Consider the following 18,566-nt stretch of genomic DNA (forward strand, 5'->3'; position numbering starts at 1 on the left):
TCAAACAAGGACAGAATGGTTTATTATTTGCCAGAAAAATGTTTGGTTCCATTGGTCTATCAATTTCATGTTTAGTCCACAAGGTTGTCAATGACTCTCATTTTCCATCTTTTTTAAAGACTGAGGGCCTCATTACGAGCCTCGTGGTCATTAGGCCACTAGACTTGCTGATGGCGGTCGGACCGCTGCCAATGCAGTGATCCGAGCGCCACAGTACAACCTTAGTGGTCAGGCTGCCAGGGAACCACCAGCTCCGCCAGTCTGGAGATAGGTGGCAATCCTAATCTGCCAGGGCAGTGCTGCCCTGGGGATTATGAAAGCGTTCTCTGCCAGCCTTTTCATGGTGGTAGTGCTAGCACAGGTGTTTTAATAAAGATTATTCATGAGTGTTTATGTATTCTGAATAAGTCTATGTAGAAAATAAAAATATCGTAGAAAAATAATGCACGCATTTGAAAATATGATTACGAAGAATGGCCACCAATGTTAACTATTTGTACTAATCAATGATTTAATAATATGAAATACTGAGAATTTGTTTGACCAATATAGTAGTATGTCATATTAAGGGGTATTCAGTAAGCTTTAGCTTTAATAATTGTAGACCTTAACTTAGCAAGTACCTTGGCCTACTTTCCAGGCCTCATGTAAAAACTGCATTTGTTAGCGTTCAATGAAATGGCTGTCCTAGAAGAGTTAAACTGTGAATTCCTATTGTATTATTTAAATGTGATCATAACGGAAGCTTCTCATGAGAACCGACTGCTAGAAGATGATGTTCTCAATAATGTAACATTTTATGTGTAATATGTGTGAGACTGACTTTCCCAGCACAAGAACAATGAAAGCACTCACTAGAGTGGAAGCTGTAACAATATTGCTACCTTACAAACCGGATGATGAGGACATTAAAAAACAAACCAATCAACGACATGTGAACGGAGTAATATTATAATTCATAGATGTGGGATTTTAGTTTTATTGGACAAAGTGTGAACATACGATTAACTGACCAATAGGGATTTGGGGGATAGTTTTAACAGTTTTGACTTAACAGGATCACACCGAGAGAAGACCTTAATTCTGACTATTGCCCATTTTTTGCTTGCTGGCCGAAAGGCATTTGCATTAGACATTTTGCCCTTACTTTTGCCCATATTGCGTCTTGACAAGAGACATGCTTAACTTTAATACCTAGAGATTTCGCGTTTTCTGAACTTTGATGCTGAATCCTGATGCCTTGATGATCGACTGATGTCCTGAGGACAAAGACTGACTCTGCTTTGCTGATCCATACTGAGGATAGGTACTATAATATAAACTGTGATTATTTTGCATATTTGCTTTTTCTTTCTAGTTACCAACTACACTGTTTTGATAGAGCCATAGTTAGATGGTTTTCCAAATTTGTGTTACTAAATTGTTTTGCATGAAGCCCTGCATGCTGATGCTAAATTGACGTTAGTTAAGGATCCTCACTAATGAAATCATGATAACAGGGACTAATGCTTGTTGGATTTCTCTGCTAAACTTCATGTATATAATTATATAATTACATTGACGCAGCTGTTATTGATTTCCACCATAACCCTGAATGTGTTGTAGTTCAAGCTTTGATTAGATTACATTTCTTCCGCCGCTTTGGACAGCCAGTATTGTTTCTATATGTGTTTCATCTGATTTTGAGATTAATCTACATGACCTTAGCCTTGTTAATATAGGGAAATAAATATTCTAATTTTGACTAAAGGTGTGGTTATTCATGACTGAAAGGTCATGGAGTGTGACAATTACTGACTCCATTGATTATTGATGTTAGTGATTGCTAATTATTATTGATTATTGTGTATTGATTATTGATTATGTACTGGAGCTATGGTAAGAACATCTTAACTGCGAGTCAAAAGGTTAATCGACCTATTTGCATCCCCTTGTAAGTTCACTTATTAAGGTCAGACGCGCTAGCAGTAGCACCGCCATGAAAAGATTGGCGGAGAACGGGGGCAAGGGGCCCCCCTGTCCAGCACCGTCACAATGTTCACTGTCTGCTGTACAGACAGTGAACATTGCGAGGGTGCTGGTGCACCCTGCAGGCGACAGCATTACCGCTGGCTCAATTATGAGTCAGAGACAATGCTGTAGCCTGTTTTCCGCTAGGCCAGCGGGCAGAAACTTAGGTTTCCGTATGCTCACCTAGCGGGAAACTCTTAATAACTCCGGCGGGGAGGTTGCTGCGTAGGCAGCGGCCACCCTGTTGGGAGTTTGGCAGATGGAGTTTTCCGTCCGCCCAACTCAAAATTGGGCCCTTAGTAGCATGTAAGTATTTCATGGAGCCTCAGTTGGAGGCCTGATTCATGAACACCCCTAAATCCACACTTTTTAACACCTACTCCTATGCACTGAAGCAGATTTGAGAGGTTTGAAAATTCACTTAGAGGTCAGTCCATAAAAGCAATTATAGAGTTTTGCAGGAGAACTCTGAACGTAGTCTAGCATACCTTTGCTCACCTTTCAACTGCCTATGGGTAAAAGTACACAGAGGGCGCATGCCTTTCTGCTTGTACTAAGTCTATATGAATATTCCCTGAATATTTCTGAGAGAGCGTAACTTATATAATCTATATTAACATAAAATGTTTACGAATTAATGTGTGATAATGCCGCATAGAAACTGTAGTGATGAATTTTCGCTTAAACGTGCATCTGAAATGTGACCACGGGGAGTGAACGTCAATGTATACGTGGACTAATAAAAATGACTAATGTTATGAATTATTATAAATTGAATACGTTTTATACTAATTATTAATGATTGTATCATTGAAATTGTGCTAAAATCATTGTAGGCCTTAAGTTAGCATGAGCCGAAGCTTAGCTGCCTGGCTCTCATATTAAATGTATTTTTCCCTAACGTGCAGTGTGCTGACTCACAAAAGGACATGACCTCTTGTTTTTCTCCAAACTAGAAGCTGAATGTAACCATAGTAGATCCGTTCTCATGAAAATTCACATTACATGACAAAATACAACAGTGTAGATTAATGTAATGTACAAGGTCATTCAAACCGGTGAAGACAATGGAGCTACTGACCAAAAGATGTGCAAAGAATTACAGAAGGATGAAATCATACCGGACGTGCTACCTCTGAAGACGTCAATCATATGGACCAATAAAAGTCTGTAAACTAATATGGGGTGAAAGATTAATGACATAATCTGTTTTCTTACTGGGTAAAGATAGAGGGGTATAACCACAGGCCAATGACATTTTAGGGGAACGTACAACGAAAAAGGGATAAAAACCCATGACACAGAGGACCAACAGAATTATTTAATGCTATTGATTTTATCCAGAAACTTTGTCGCTCTGTTTGGTGACTTACTTTGGTTTTACTTGAACCATCCTTTCTTAGACTGCCCATTTTACACTTTACCTCCTTATGAGGGAAGGGCCCCTTTTGCCCCGGAGCTGAGATTGACTGAGGTACTGAAAACGAAGACTGAACCTGAGCGCTGACCTAAACCTTGGAGGGTAACTATGACAATGAAATTGTAATTTGTCTGTTTGCTTTTCCTTTCTAGGTACCAACTGCTTACTTTTGACAGAGGCCATAGCTAGATATTTTCCATATTGGCGTTCTAAATTGTTTTGCATGAAGCCCAACATGCCAATGCTAATCAGCGGTTAGGACAGGTGTTCACTAAACTGACGCAAATAGACAAACGACTGAATCTATGCTTTGTTGAACCGACGCACTTATGACATTCTGCTAAAGTTGATCTATGTTCACGCCGTGTTATGTTCTGATGTTCATGATTTTTGCTTTGATGAAATCCTATCAGAGTTGCCATATTGTGACTATGCTACTTTGCTTCTTGGTTTTAGGATTAACACATTTGCTCTTAGAATTGTAACTAATAGGGAATAAAACTCATAAAAGTCTACTAAACTGGTGTGGTTATTCATGACTGCCAGGTCATGGTGGTGTCTTGAATTGATTAATGTCTTTGACTAAAGTGAAATGCATTGTTGTAATAAATATTGATGACATTATTGACGTATTGATTGACATATTGATTAGCTATCTCGTCCTAAGGTGTCTCTCAACTGGGTCAAAAGATTCGTTGGCCTAAAACGAGTCCTGATGTGTAATAAATTATCATAAAGGGACGCATTAGCATTTCTGGTAGCAGAGGACGGTTTGACCCTTTCGGGCCCTAGGACGGATAATTACTATTTAGATTGTTTTTCTGAGATAATGCAAATTGAGATATGTGTTTCTAAATTCCTCATGACTTTCCCGGGATCTCGGAGCCTGCCTAAGTGAGTTGGGAATGTTTTCGGCGTCTTAGCATGTGTGATGTAGGATTTGCGCTTGCTCAGCTTATGCATTTTGCAGGTGATTTGTGAAGATTATGGGGGTCATTACAACATTGGCGGTAAAAGCCGCTTACCGCCGTGCAGAAGACCGCCAACACACAGCCGTGGCCGCGGAAATCCGCCACAGCTATTATGACCCACATCCCGAAATCCGACAAAATTCAGACACCCACACAAGTCCGCCACACCAAAGATCAGTGATAAACTGGCGAAAACAAAACCTCCACCGTCACGCCAACAGAAATACGCCCATGTTATCACGACCCACGAATCCAAGCGGCGGTCTTTCAACCGCGGTATTCCATTGGCGGTACACACCGCCGCTCTCAAAATACACACACATCTCCAAAACACCACCACATTGGACAATTCGAAAGACACACACCTGATACACATACACACACCACTCCCACACACTCAATACTATATAAAACACACACCCACATCACCCACAAACCCCTAAGACAACAATTGCGACAGAAGGCCAGAGAGATACACCACCATCCACAAACTAGCAGCCACAGGCACTCAACACCATCACCCACACTACTTCTACACAGAAAAACACCACACACCACTACATATCACCACACTTATCACAACATACACCACCCCACACATCACCTACACCACCCCATGGCATGGCAAAGACACCCCAGGTTCTCTGAGGAGGAGCTCAGGGTCATGGTGGAGGAAATCGTACGGGTAGAGCCACAGCTATTTGGCTCACAGGTGCAGCACACCTCCATTGCTAGGAAGATGGAGCTATGGAGAAGAATAGTCAACAGGGTCAACGCAGTGGGACAGCACCCAAGAAATAGGGATGACATCAGGAAGAGGTGGAACGACCTACGGGGGAAGGTGCGTTCCGTGGTCTCCAGACACAACATCGCGGTACAGCGGACTGGCGGTGGACCCCCACCTCCTCCCCACAACTAACAACATGGGAGGAGCAGGTCTTGACAATAATGCATCCTGAGGGCCTCGAAGGAGTCGGTGGAGGAATGGACTCTGGTAAGTCAAATCTTAACTATCATATCCCCCACCCTACCTGCATGCTATCACAGACCCCCACCCTCGCCCCCACCCCTATCACTCCAACTCCTCACAAATGTACCAATATCACAAACCACCCATCCCAACACCAAGCCCTGCATGCAAAAACAAAGCATGGACACCCATCACTAAAGCATGCCCACTGCACATACCCATAACACCCCCCTCAACCATCATCACACAAGCCCACACACAGGAATGCCAGCACTGGGGTACACGGTCACCCACCCATTGCACACCATGAAACACACAGATGCAATAATCATGCCTTTCCACCCCTGCAGGACCACTACCCAACGTCACCAGACAGGAGGGTCCAGACATCTCCACCCCACCCACAGAAGAGGCCCACAGTGATGACAGCAGCTCTGTCAAACTGGACCTAGATGACCAACCCGGACCATCGTGGGCCTCGGGACAGTCGGTTCCCCTCACACAAGCACAGCCCACCACAGACCTTCCACTCTCTGGTAACACCAGCACAGCACCCACCCAGCGGGCCCATACCTCCGTCCCCAGGACACGTCAAACCGCTGTGTGTCCACCACTACAGGGAACCCAGGATAACCCAACACCCCAACAACCTGGGGGCAGTGGTAGTGGGCACACAGTCCAGGGGACAGAGGCACAGGAACACAGGGGAACTGGGAGGGCTGCCGTGCGACAGGGGGCGGACAGGCCTAGGGAACCCACTCTTCACGAGGTCCTCTCCTCCATCATGGGAGCATACCACCACTCCCAGGAGACGATGGCGACGGTCCTGGCCAAGTTTCAGGAGACCCAGCGCCTGCACGAGGAACAGTATATGGGCTTCAGGGAGGAACTCAGAACCATCAGCACCGCCCTGGGCACCATCGTAGGGGTGCTGAAGGAGATACTGAACACCAGGAGAGACACTGTGGCACTCCAAGGGGCCCCTGACACTAGCCAGGACGATGAACTGCCCACCACCTCCGCCGGCGCTAGTGGACAGGAGGCACCGCCACAGGACCACTACACCAGCACCCCACCCCCTGCAGACGGAGAACCACCCCGCAAGCGGCCCCTGAGAACCAGGAACAAGACAGAGCACGATGCCAAGACCCCCGCCAAGAAATAAGACCACCCTGATTGTCATCCTACTGTCCCACTTTGTAACCCTGTCCATATTGGAACTGCCCCAGCTCCACTTCCTATGCCCATATGGGCAATGCACCTGTGAGACTCATAGACTGGACTCTGCCATGGACAGTCCTCCACCATCACCCCTCACCATTTTACAACCCCCCTCCAATATTTAGCACTTAAATAAACACCCTTGAAGCACAAAACAACTTGGAGTCGGTCTGTGATTTAGAAAATGTATTATAGCAATGACAGTGACAAAATGCGTTCTGAAATGTAATGTCAACATACCTATGTCACACATCTCAAGTCCATGAGGAATCTAAGCAGATGACACATGTTGCAAACCACACCTGTGAAACCGTAATGGAAATGTATAACTCAGTTACCATATTCTGGTTGAAATCGACAGACAGGATAGAGGTAGAAGTGTGAAAGTACCTGTAGTAGGCAGGAATGTATTCTCACCTGTGTGTCACTGGAAATATTGCTGGATAACTGAGTCCCTGTTGTCAATGTCTTCTTCCTCTGCTTCCTCCTCATCACTGTCCACAGACTCCACAGCTGCCACAACACCATCATCTGGACCATCCTCCTGCAGAAAAGGCACCTGGCGTCGCAAAGCCAAATTGTGAAGCATACAGCAGGCCACGATGATCTGGCACACCTTCCTTGGTGAGTGGAATAGGGAACCCCCTGTCATATGGAGGCACCTGAACCTGGCCTTCAGGAGGCCGAAGGTGCGTTCGATCACCCTCCTAGTCCGCCCATGGGCCTCATTGTAGCGTTCCTCTGCCCTGGTCCTGGGGTTCCTCACTGGGTCAGTAGCCATGACAGGTTGGAGTCCCCTAATAGCCACACCCAGTGCCTCTGGAGTTGACCCATCACATAAGGGATGCTGCTATTCCGCAGAATGTAGGCGTCATGCACTTAGCCAGGGAACATAGCATTTACCTGGGAGATGTACTGGTCTGCCAAACATACCATCTGTACATTCATTGAATGATAACTCTTCCGGTTCCTGTGCACCTGTTCACTCCTGTGGGGGTGGACCAGAGCTACATGGGTCCCATCAATGGCACCTATGATGTTAGGGATATGTCCAAGGGCATAGAAGTCACCTTTCACTCTAGGCAAATCCTCCACCTGAGGGAAAACGATGTAGCTCCGCATGTGTTTCAGCAGGGCAGATAACACTCTGGACAACACGTTTGAAAACATAGGCTGGGACATCCCTGATGCCATGGCCACTGTTGTTTGAAATGACCCACTTGCGAGGAAATGGAGCACTGATAGCACTTGAGGGGGGATTCCTGTGGGATGGCGGATTGCTGACATCAGGTCAGGCTCCAACTGGGTACACAGTTCCTGGATTGTGGCACGGTCAAACCTGTAGGTGATGTCGCTCCTCCATTGTCAACAGGTCCACCAGCGGTTGGTACACCGGAGGATTCCGCCATCTCCTCACATGTCCCAGCAGACGGTGCCTAGGAAGGACAACAGCAACCACAGAGTCAAACAACTCAGAGGTATGTACCCACAGTCTACACAGAACACGAAACATAATCCAAAAAGTTGCCTGTATGTGTGTTGAGTCTAGGCCTAGGTATGTGTGACGCAGTTGAAAATGAAGCCATGTGGGCCCCTGAAATGGCGGCTGCCTGACCTCTAAACTGGGACAATGGGATGTGAGGTAACTGCGCTGGCGTTGTACACCGTCGCGGTAGGCGGTCGAAGACTGCGGCGCAATGCTGCATTGGTTAACATTGGACCCTATGGGTCCCAGGAGCCAATGACGAAGTGCGCCGGCGGTGATGGTACGCACCGCTGCGGACGTCACCGCCGCGGACGTGACCGCCATTTTCTATCTGTTCAATCACTCGATACCTGATCTTCGACAGGAGAGGACCTACACTGCAAGTGCTGCTGTGACCTCGGTCTGGAAGAGACAATGGCTCGTGCGTCTGGGGAAAGGGCCCCTGCCTTCACTGCACAGGAGTTGGAGAAGCTCGTGGACGGGGTCCTCCCCCAGTACACGCTACTCTACGGTCCTCCAGACCAACAGGTAAGTACACAGGGAGCACGTTGTATGGGCTATGCCTGAGTGAAGAGGGCTGGTTGTAAGAAGGAAGGGGCCACGGTTCTGCGTGCATGATGGACTGTGAATGCATGTGCCACATGGGAAGGGTAGGGATGTGGGCCACTCACTTCGACGGTGCAGTTGCTAATGACTTCTCTTCTTCCCCTGTACATTTCATTTAGGACAGCGCCCACCAGAAGAAGGACATTTTGCGTGCAATCGCCAAGTGTAGGAAGTTGGCTCTGTATGCACTATTTCAAAGTAAGGAATAGTATGCACAGAGTCCAAAGGTTCCCCTTAGAGGTAAGATAGTGGCAAAAAAGAGATAATACTAATGCTCTATTTTGTGGTAGTGTGGTCGAGCAGTAGGCTTATCAAAGGAGTAGTGTTAAGCATTTGTTGTACATACACACAGGCAATATATGAGGAACACACACTCAGAGACAAATCCAGCCAATAGGTTTTGTGATAGAAAAATATCTTTTCTTAGTTTATTTTAAGAACCACAGGTTCAAATTCTACATGTAATATCTCATTTGAAAGGTATTGCAGGTAAGTACTTTAGGAACTTTGAATAATCACATTAGCATATATACTTTTTACATAAAACACAATAAGCTGTTTTAAAAGTGGACACTGCAATTTTCACAGTTCCTGGGGGAGGTAAAGTAATGTTAGTTTTTGCAGGTAAGTAAACCACCTACGGGGTTAAGATTGGGGTCCAAGGTAGCCCACCGTTGGGGGTTCAGAGCAACCCCAAAGTCACCACACCAGCAGCTCAGGGCCGGTCAGGTGCAGAGTTCAAAGTGGTGCCCAAAACGCATAGGCTTCAATGGAGAGAAGGGGGTGCCCCGGTTCCGGTCTGCCAGCAGGTAAGTACCCGCGTCTTCGGAGGGCAGACCAGGGGGGTTTTGTAGGGCACCGGGGGGGACACAAGTCCACACAGAAAGTACACCCTCAGCAGCGCGGGGGCGGCCGTGTGCAGTGTGCAAACAAGCGTTGGGTTCGCAATGTAAATCAATGGGAGACCAAGGGGTCTCTTCAGCGGTGCAGGCAGGCAAGGGGGGGGCTCCTCGGGGTAGCCACCACCTGGGCAAGGGAGAGGGCCTCCTGGGGGTCACTCCTGCACTGAAGTTCCGATCCTTCAGGTGCTGGGGGCTGCGGGTGCAGGGTCTTTTCCAGCCGTCGGGATTTTTAGAGTCAGGCAGTCGCGGTCAGGGGGAGCCTGGGGATTCCCTCTGCAGGCGTCGCTGTGGGGGCTCAGGGGGGACAACTTTGGTTACTCACAGTCTCGGAGTCGCCAGAGGGTCCTCCCTGAGATGTTGGTTCTCCACCAGTCGAGTCGGGGTCGCCGGGTGCAGTGTTGCAAGTCTCACGCTTCTTGCCGGGATTGCAGGGGTCTTTAAATCGGCTCCTCTGTAACAAAGTTGCAGTCTTTTTGGAGCAGGTCCGCTGTCCTCGGGAGTTTCTTGTTCCTCTTGAAGCAGGGCAGTCCTCTGAGGATTCAGAGGTCGCTGGTCCTTGAGAAAGCGTTGCTGGAGCAGGTTTCTTTAGAAGGCAGGAGACAGGCCGGTAGGACTGGGGCCAAAGCGGTTGGTGTCTTCTTTCTTCTTCTGCAGGGGTTTTCAGCTCAGCAGTCTTCTTCTTCGGTAAGTTACAGGAATCTAAATTCTTAGGTTCAGGGAAGCCCTTAAATACTAAATTTAAGGGCGTGTTTAGGTCGGGGGGGTTAGTAGCCAATGGCTACTAGCCCTGAGGGTGAGTACACCCTCTTTGTGCCTCCTCCCAAGGGGAGGGGGTCACATTCCTATCCCTATTGGGGGAATCCTCCTTCTACAAGATGGAGGATTTCTAAAAGTTAGAGTCACTTCAGCTCAGGACACCTTAGGGGCTGTCCTGACTGGCCAGTGACTCCTCCTTGTAATTCTCATTATTTCCTCCGGCCTTGGCGTGGCCGGAGGGGGATGGCAACTCCACTAGCTGGAGTGCCCTGCGGTGCTGGAACAAAGGGGGTGAGCCTTTGAGGCTCACCGCCAGGTGTTACAGCTCCTGCCTGGGGGAGGTGTAAGCATCTCCACCCAGTGCAGGCTTTGTTACTGGCCTCAGAGTGACAAAGGCACTCTCCCCATGGGGCCAGCAACATGTCTCGAGTGTGGCAGGCTGCTAGAACCAGTCAGCCTACACAGGTAGTTGGTTTAGGTTTCAGGGGGCACCTCTAAGGTGCCCTCTGGGGTGTATTTTACAATAAAATGTACACTGGCGTCAGTGTGCATTTATTGTGCTGAGAAGTTTGATACCAAACTTCCCAGTTTTCAGTGTAGCCATTATGGTGCTGTGGAGTCCGTGTTTGACAGACTCCCAGACCATATACTCTTATGGCTACCCTGCACTTACAATGTCTAAGGTTTGGCTTAGACACTGTAGGGGCACAGTGCTCATGCACTGGTGCCCTCACCTATGGTATGGTGCACCCTGCCTTAGGGCTGTAAGGCCTACTAGAGGGGTGACTTATCTATACTGTATAGGCAGTGTGAGGTTGGCATGGCACCCTGAGGGGAGTGCCATGTCGACGTACTCGTTTTGTTCTCACCAGCACACACAAGCTGGTAAGCAGTGTGTCTGTGCTGAGTGAGGGGTCCCTAGGGTGGCATAAGATATGCTGCAGCCCTTAGAGACCTTCCCTGGCATCAGGGCCCTTGGTACCAGGGGTACCAGTTACAAGGGACTTACCTGGATGCCAGGGTGTGCCAATTGTGGAATCAAAAGTACAGGTTAGGGAAAGAACAATGGTGCTGGGGCCTGGTTAGCAGGCCTCAGCACACTTTCAATTCAAAACATAGCATCAGCAAAGGCAAAAAGTCAGGGGGTAACCATGCCAAGGAGGCATTTCCTTACACCAAGGATGTCCGGACCCTGGGGGTCCACCACAGACGGAGCACCCACTGCCGGAAAAGATGGGAGGACATTCGCCGCTGGAGCAAGAAGACGACGGAGGCTCAGCTGGGGATGGCCTCCCAACGTGGGAGGGGTGCCCGTCGCACCATGACCCCCCTGATGTTCCGGATCCTGGCGGTGGCCTACCCTGAGTTGGATGGGCGCTTGAGGGCATCACAGCAGACACAAGGGGGTGAGTACAACATCATTCTGTGGACTTTGCGCGCAGTGAAGGTGTCTGGGTGGGGGAGGAGTGTTGTGGGTTCCCCTAGGCCAGGGCGAGTTCCGTAGGCTAGGCCCCTCCGTAATGTAGGCCATGTGGCACTCCACCACACCTCTGTAGAGTGCCAAGTACAGGTATACATGCCCCTGTGTCATCTATGTGTGCAGATGTCGACCATAGCCATGTAGGCCATATCCCAGGAACTGCATCTGTAGAGCCCAACAGCACGGCGTAGTGCAGGGGGCTGCTGTGTCTGTATTGTCCGCCAACTGTAGCGGTAAGCCATGCACTCAACCTGTCTTTCTTCTGTCGTCCCCCCCTTTTTGTGGTCTCCCTGTTCTTGTGTGCATCAGCATCATCAGGTGGAGGTACAGTGGCACCGGAGCACGAGGGAGCTGCATCCCACATGGCCATGGACGGCCACACCACAGACTCAGAATACACCAGTGGGACGGAGGGCGAGGGGAGCTTCACGGCGGTCACAGGATCTGCAACCAGCGACACAGACTCGTCCTCCGATGGGAGCTCCCTTGTGGTGCCGGCAAAATCTGTGCCCCCCACTTCTACAGGTACAGCCGCCACCCCCCCTACCAGCACCGCCCTCCCTGCAGCCCCTCAGCCTTCACCCCGTGCCCGCTCACCCAGGAGGGTGGGCATCAGCTTCGCCCCAGGCACCTCAGCCCCTGCCCCTGTCACTTCTGCTGCCCTCAGTGAGGAGGCCATTGACCTCCTCAGGTCGCTCACTGTTGGGCAGTCTACCATTTTGAATGCCATCCAGGGTGTAGAAAGGGAATTGCAAGACACAAATGCATTCCTGGAGGGCATTCATTCTGTGCAGGCTGCCCTTCATCGAACCCTGCAAACTCTGGCCTCAGCAGTGATGGCAGCCATTGTCCCTGTCTCTAGCCTCCCCCCTCCAACTTCCTCCACCCAGACCCAATCCCCTGTACCCCAGCCTATCCCAAGCACACCATCAGACCAGCTTGCACACACCTCACCACACAAGGGAAGCTCAGGCAAACATAAGCACCATACATCCCACAAGCACTCACGCAAGCATCACACACATACAGACACACCAACATCCACTGCCTCCACTGTGTCCCCCTCCTCGTCGTCTCCCTCCTCCCTCCCAGTCTCGTCTACACTCTCACCTGCATGCACTAGCACTACAGCCACTAGGTCCCGCACCAGCACACCCACCACCACACCCCGCTCACGTACACTCACCACCCCCACTACCATTTACACGTCCCCTGTGTCCTCTCCCAGTGTGTCTGTGACGCCCTCTCCCAAAGTACACAAACGCAGGCACACACCCACCCAACATACATCCACCTCACGACAGCCTCCAGCGCATGCACCTGCACCCAAAGCCACAAAAGTTACACCTCCTACAACCACCTCCTCTTCCTCCACTCCCAGACCCCCTCCAGCTACCCGTCCCAGTGTTCCTAAGAAACTTTTCCTGACCAAGCTTGACCTCTTTCCCACCCCCCCCCCCCTCCAATTCATAGGTCCCGTACTAGCACCTCAGCCAAAAGATCTCCGGGACCAGTGGTGCCTGTTGTTAGAGGTATGTGGAATGCACCTGGCACCAGGGCAGCCAGTGTGACACTGAGCCACAGCACAGCCATTCCCCCCCCTGTGAAGCACCAGAAGTTGGACAGTGCCCGGCGGGAGTGGGGGAAGACTCCAGCCAGCAAAGCCGCTCACAAGGGTCCCGGGGGGAGTGTCCACTCAGCTGTGACTCCTCCCAAGGTGGGGAAGGGGCAGAAGAAATCGCCAAAGTCTGGGAGGAGCAGCACGGTGGAGAAGACTGCCATTATCCCCGCTGCCCAGGAGGCCACCGCCAGCCCAATCGTCACTGGCCAGGAGGCCACCGCCAGAGTCAGTGCCCAGGAGGGCAGCCCGATCGTCACTGGCCAGGAGGCCTCCGCCAGAGTCAGTGCCCAGGAGGACAGCCCGATCGTCAGTGGCCAAGAGGCCACCGGCAGCCACAGCCCAGCTGCCCAGGAGGGTCCCGGCAGCCACAGCCCAGCTGCCCAATGAAGGACCGCCAGCCCCAGCCCAGCTGGGCAATGAAGGACCGCCATGGCAAGCACCGCTGAACAGGGCAAGGACCGCTGAACAGGGCAAAGACCGCCATGGCAAGCACCGCTGAACAGGGCAAGCACCACTGAACAGGGCAAGGACCGCTGAACAGGGCAAAGACTGCCATGGCAAGCACCGCTGAACAGGGCAAGCACCGCTGAACAGGGCAAGAACCACTGAACAGGGCAAGGACCGCTGAACAGGGCAAAGACTGCCATGGCAAGCACCGCTGAACAGGGCAAGCACCGCTGAACAGCGCAAGAACCGCTGAACAGGGCAAAGACCGCTATGGCAAGCATCGCTGAACAGGGCAAAGACCGCCATGGCAAGCACAGCTGAACAGGGCAAGGACTGCTGAACAGGGCAAGGACCGCCAACTCAAGCACCGCTAGCCCATGAGCGGCAGGGGCAGGGACGCAACTGGGACCGTCACGGGGAGAGTGATGCACTCTGGGCACCAATCCCCCTCCAGAACCAGTGGAGACATGCATCCACTCAGTCTGTCCTTGGCAGGATGGAGCACTCTGGGCACCAGTCCCCCTCCAGAACCAGTGGAGACATGCATCCACTCAGTCTGTCCTTGGCAGGATGAAGCACTCTGGGCACCAGTCCCCCTCCAGAACCAGTGGAGACATGCATCCACTCAGTCTGTCCTGCACAGGATGAAGCACTCTGGGCACCAGTCCCCCTCCAGAACCAGTGGAGACATGCATCCACTCAGTCTGTCCTTGGCAGGATGAAGCACTCTGGGCACCAGTCCCCCTCCAGAACCAGTGGAGAAAGGCATCCACTCAGTCTGTCCTTGGCAGGATGAAGCACTCTGGGCACCAGTCCCCCTCCAGAACCAGTGGAGATATGCATCCACTACCTCTGTCCTTGGCAGGATGAAGCACTCTGGGCACCAGCCCCCCTCCAGAAGCAGTGGAGACATGCATCCACTCAGTCTGTCCTGCACAGGATGAAGCACTCTGGGCACCAGTCCCCCTCCAGAACCAGTGGAGAAAGGCATCCACTCAGTCTGTCCTGCACAGGATGAAGCACTCTGGGCACCAGTCCCCCTCCAGAACCAGTGGAGACATGCATCCACTCAGTCTGTCCTGCACAGGATGAAGCACTCTGGGCACCAGTCCCCCTCCAGAACCAGTGGAGATATGCATCCACTACCTCTGTCCTTGGCAGGATGAAGCACTCTGGGCACCAGTCCCCCTCCAGAACCAGTGGAGAAAGGCATCTACTTGAGAGAATGTGGCTTTGCACTCCCCAGGATTGAACAGTGGGCAACCCACCCACTGTAGAGACTTGAGAGACTGTGGCTTTGCACTCCCCAGGATTGAACAGTGGGCAACCCACCCACTGTAGAGACTTGAGAGGCTGTGGCTTTGCACTCCCCAGGATTGAACAGTGGGCAACCCACCCACTGTAGAGACTTGAGAGACTGTGGCTTTGCACTCCCCAGGATATGGCAGTGGGCAACCCACCCACTGTAGAGACTTGAGAGACTGTGGCTTTGCACTCCCCAGGATACATCAATGGGCATGGAGCCCCCTCGTGGATATGGCGTGGCGCACTCATCCGGCTGAGGTGCCCCCCCTTCCCTTCCCCTTGAGGTGCCTGTTGTATTTGTATCTGATGCCCCAGCAGTGTTCTCTCCGTTTTGATCAGGTATCTTGTGTGGGCCTTGCCCATGCATTTTGAGCCCAGTGGTCCACGGACAATGACTTGGGCATTACCTGCACTACTAATCGTGGTGTATATTTTGTTTAATGTGTATATATATATATATATATATATTTGGTTACTGTATTTTGATATATTACAATGGTTCCACTCATCCTTTTGTCTTTGCATTCTTCCGGGGGGGTTGGGGGTTGTCACTGTAATGTTTGGATATGCATTGGTGTGTGTGTTGTAGTGGGTGAGGGTCGGGGTGGGGGTGGGGGTGTTGCGTGTGTGTGTCCCTGTCTTTTGCCTCCCCCTCCTCTATGTCGTAGGTGCAGTACTCACCGTTGTCTTCGCCGCTGGTGATGATCGTCGTACAGGAGCAGGAAGACTAGTGCAGGAAGGATATGGAGTTCAGGCTCCATGGTGTCGTTGTTCCTCGTGGAGTGTGTAGAGGTGAGCGTTTTCCCTTTTAATGGCTGTCTCCGCCGTGTTTTTATCCGCGGTGAATCCGCCCCGGAAAAGGTGGCGGATTGGTAGGTTGTGATACTGTGGGCGGTACATTGTCTTCCGCCTGTCTGTTGGCGGTGACCGCCGCGCTGTTTGTTTGTACCGCCGTGGCGGTCGGAGTGTTAAAGTGGCTGTCTTTGTTGGCGGTTTCCGCCACGGTCATAATTCCAATTTTTTTACCGCCGGCCTGTTGGCGGTCTTACCGCCGCTTTAACACCGTCCGCCAGGGTTGTAATGACCCCCTATGTGTGCTTAGGCCAGGTAATGTTGCTCTAGTAGGAGTGGGCGTAGTCCGCAGTATGAGAGTAGGGAAGTCAGCGTACTTCATATGAGTGTGGCGATTTGTGCTAAAACATTATCCATGTGGTTGGTTGTTAATGTACGGACCTGTCGTGGTCTAAGACTCCGGAGTATATTGATAAGTGTAGAAGACACTTAGGTTTATGTTGTAAGTTGTGTGCTTTAATTAGGTCAATCGGGCGTGGTTGACAAGTCGAATTTGAGTCAAATTGTATGTGTGAAACGTTCGATGGAGATTTGGCAAGTTCTAAAGTGCACTAGGACAAACCATTGACAAGTCGAGAGTAGAATTTGCGGGTCGAATTCTGCTTGCGGGTGCGGGAACTGAGAAGGAGAGAGTAGCGGCTGAGGCTTCAAGTGAAATCTCTGTAAAGTTCTGAAGCGAATGTGTTACCTTTCCTGCAGTAAACCAGCAAATTTGAGTTATTGTTGTTGTTAAAGGTGCTCTCAGAAATTTGCATTAGTTTGGTGTGAATCCAGTGAGGGGCGGACGAGCCGCAAGACTTTGTCAGCTGCAGTGTGTGTGAGTGTGACGTCAGTGGTGCGGTGCTGGGATAGGTCAGTTGCCGAGAGGGGTCGCGCACGGATTGGCTGCCGTCCGTGAAAGGCAATAGGTTGAGAAAGGTGGGTGAAGAGTGTCCTGGGAATTAAAGTCACTTCCTGATTAAATACAAATAAAAGAAAAGACGCAAAGATGAATTTTATCAAAGCTTTTAGGAGCGCTCTGAAAGGAGACGCATACATTATGGCGAGTGAAGGGGAGCCTACACCGCCTGAGGGTACTCCAGCTTATATAGTTATGGAGGAAAAGGGTGCGCGCCTTGCTTATGGATGAAACAGTGGCATAAACTGACAGAAAAGGAGGGATGTTTGGAGTCTCCGGAGCACAGAACGTTCAATACGAGAATTTGGGAGAACTTGAGGTGGATGTTAAGTGTACAAAAGCCACCTCCAAGGCCAGCTCAGTACGAGGCATTAGCAGTCTGGGATTTAATGGCTATTAAACAAAGACAGCAGAAATTAGAGAGGAGAATGAAAAGGGCAGAAAAGACTTTAGCTGAGGCTAGATGGGACAATGAGAGCAAAATGTGGAGATGAGGAATAGTTGACGGACTCAAATTGTTCCCAGCAATAGCACAGGGAGACGAAACACAGGGAAAGAAAGCCACCTGTAAGACAGACAAGGACTCTAGTAAGCCTAAAGAGACTAAGAGATCTTGGATAGAAGAAGATGATTCAGACGATGAAGAGTTTCTTAATCAGTTATTGCATGATCGCCCGCCACCTTATGCAGTAGACGACAATGTCCCGAGCACTAGTGCGGGTCCTGGGAATCAGACGCAGGAGAAGGGAGTTACTGATACAGTGCAGACTAGTGATACTGTTTTGACACAAAGTGGTGTCAGTGTACCCACTGCGCCAGACATGCAGATACAGTTGCAACCTCCACCGCAGATACAGAGATTCTATCCAGATGTCCCAGTACTAGAAACTACTACAAGTCTGATAGTGCCGCCTGACCCGATATATACAAAATCAAGATTAGTGCAGATTGAGCCAACTACACAATTGCTGCCCCAGCCGCAGCAACAGCTGATACCAGGGTATAGTCCAGCAGCAGGACCTCCATTAGTACCTGCCCCGGCTTCAGCGAGTCAAGCTCTGGGAGTTACTGCTCCGCAGGGTTTGGAACCAGGTCAGACACCAGCTGCCATATCATTACCTATTACTGTCGGTCCGCCAGTGCCATTGTATGCGCAAGGTAAGCCTGGTGTGTGTGATCAGGGAGTAATGACCCAAGATGCAATAAGAGGAGGGTCCGTAGGAACTCCCCAGTTGATGGCCCCGGGAGAGCAATCAGTTGAAAGACCAAGATCTTTTTTAGACCTTAGCCCGGTTGAAACTTCTTTGGAGGCAATGAGACAGGCGGGGCTAGGTGTGCTAACCTTACAGACAATAAGTACAAATGCTTCACAGTCACCAATGATGCATGCAGGGAATATTTCACTGCAAGGTTTTACGGTACAACAATTAAATGAGTGGCTAGAAAAGACGTATGCTTCACAGAAGACTGCAGTAATTGCAGAAAAGTCAGAAAGGTCGGAGAAAGATGAGTACATGAACTTTGTGAGACTGTGTGTGGAAGCTGCTGAACTAGTGGAAGGGACAATGGGGGTAAACAGATTAGAGTCATACACAGAAGCGGAGTTAAGGTATCTGTGCCC

At 50.2% G+C, this 18,566-nt stretch overlaps 1 protein-coding gene across 1 annotated transcript in view; it reads left to right on the forward strand.

The window, feature by feature from the left end:
- Positions 1-678: 678 nt before the first annotated feature.
- Positions 679-18,566, forward strand: part of CCDC42 (coiled-coil domain containing 42) — a 164,910-nt gene continuing 147,022 nt past the window's right edge. The window contains exon 1 of the mRNA XM_069201687.1: positions 679-789. Coding sequence (XP_069057788.1) covers positions 679-789 — 111 coding nt within the window. The remainder of the gene's footprint in view (positions 790-18,566) is intronic.

The sequence above is a fragment of the Pleurodeles waltl genome, chromosome 7 (genome assembly GCF_031143425.1).
Source record: "Pleurodeles waltl isolate 20211129_DDA chromosome 7, aPleWal1.hap1.20221129, whole genome shotgun sequence".
NCBI lineage: Eukaryota > Metazoa > Chordata > Amphibia > Caudata > Salamandridae > Pleurodeles > Pleurodeles waltl.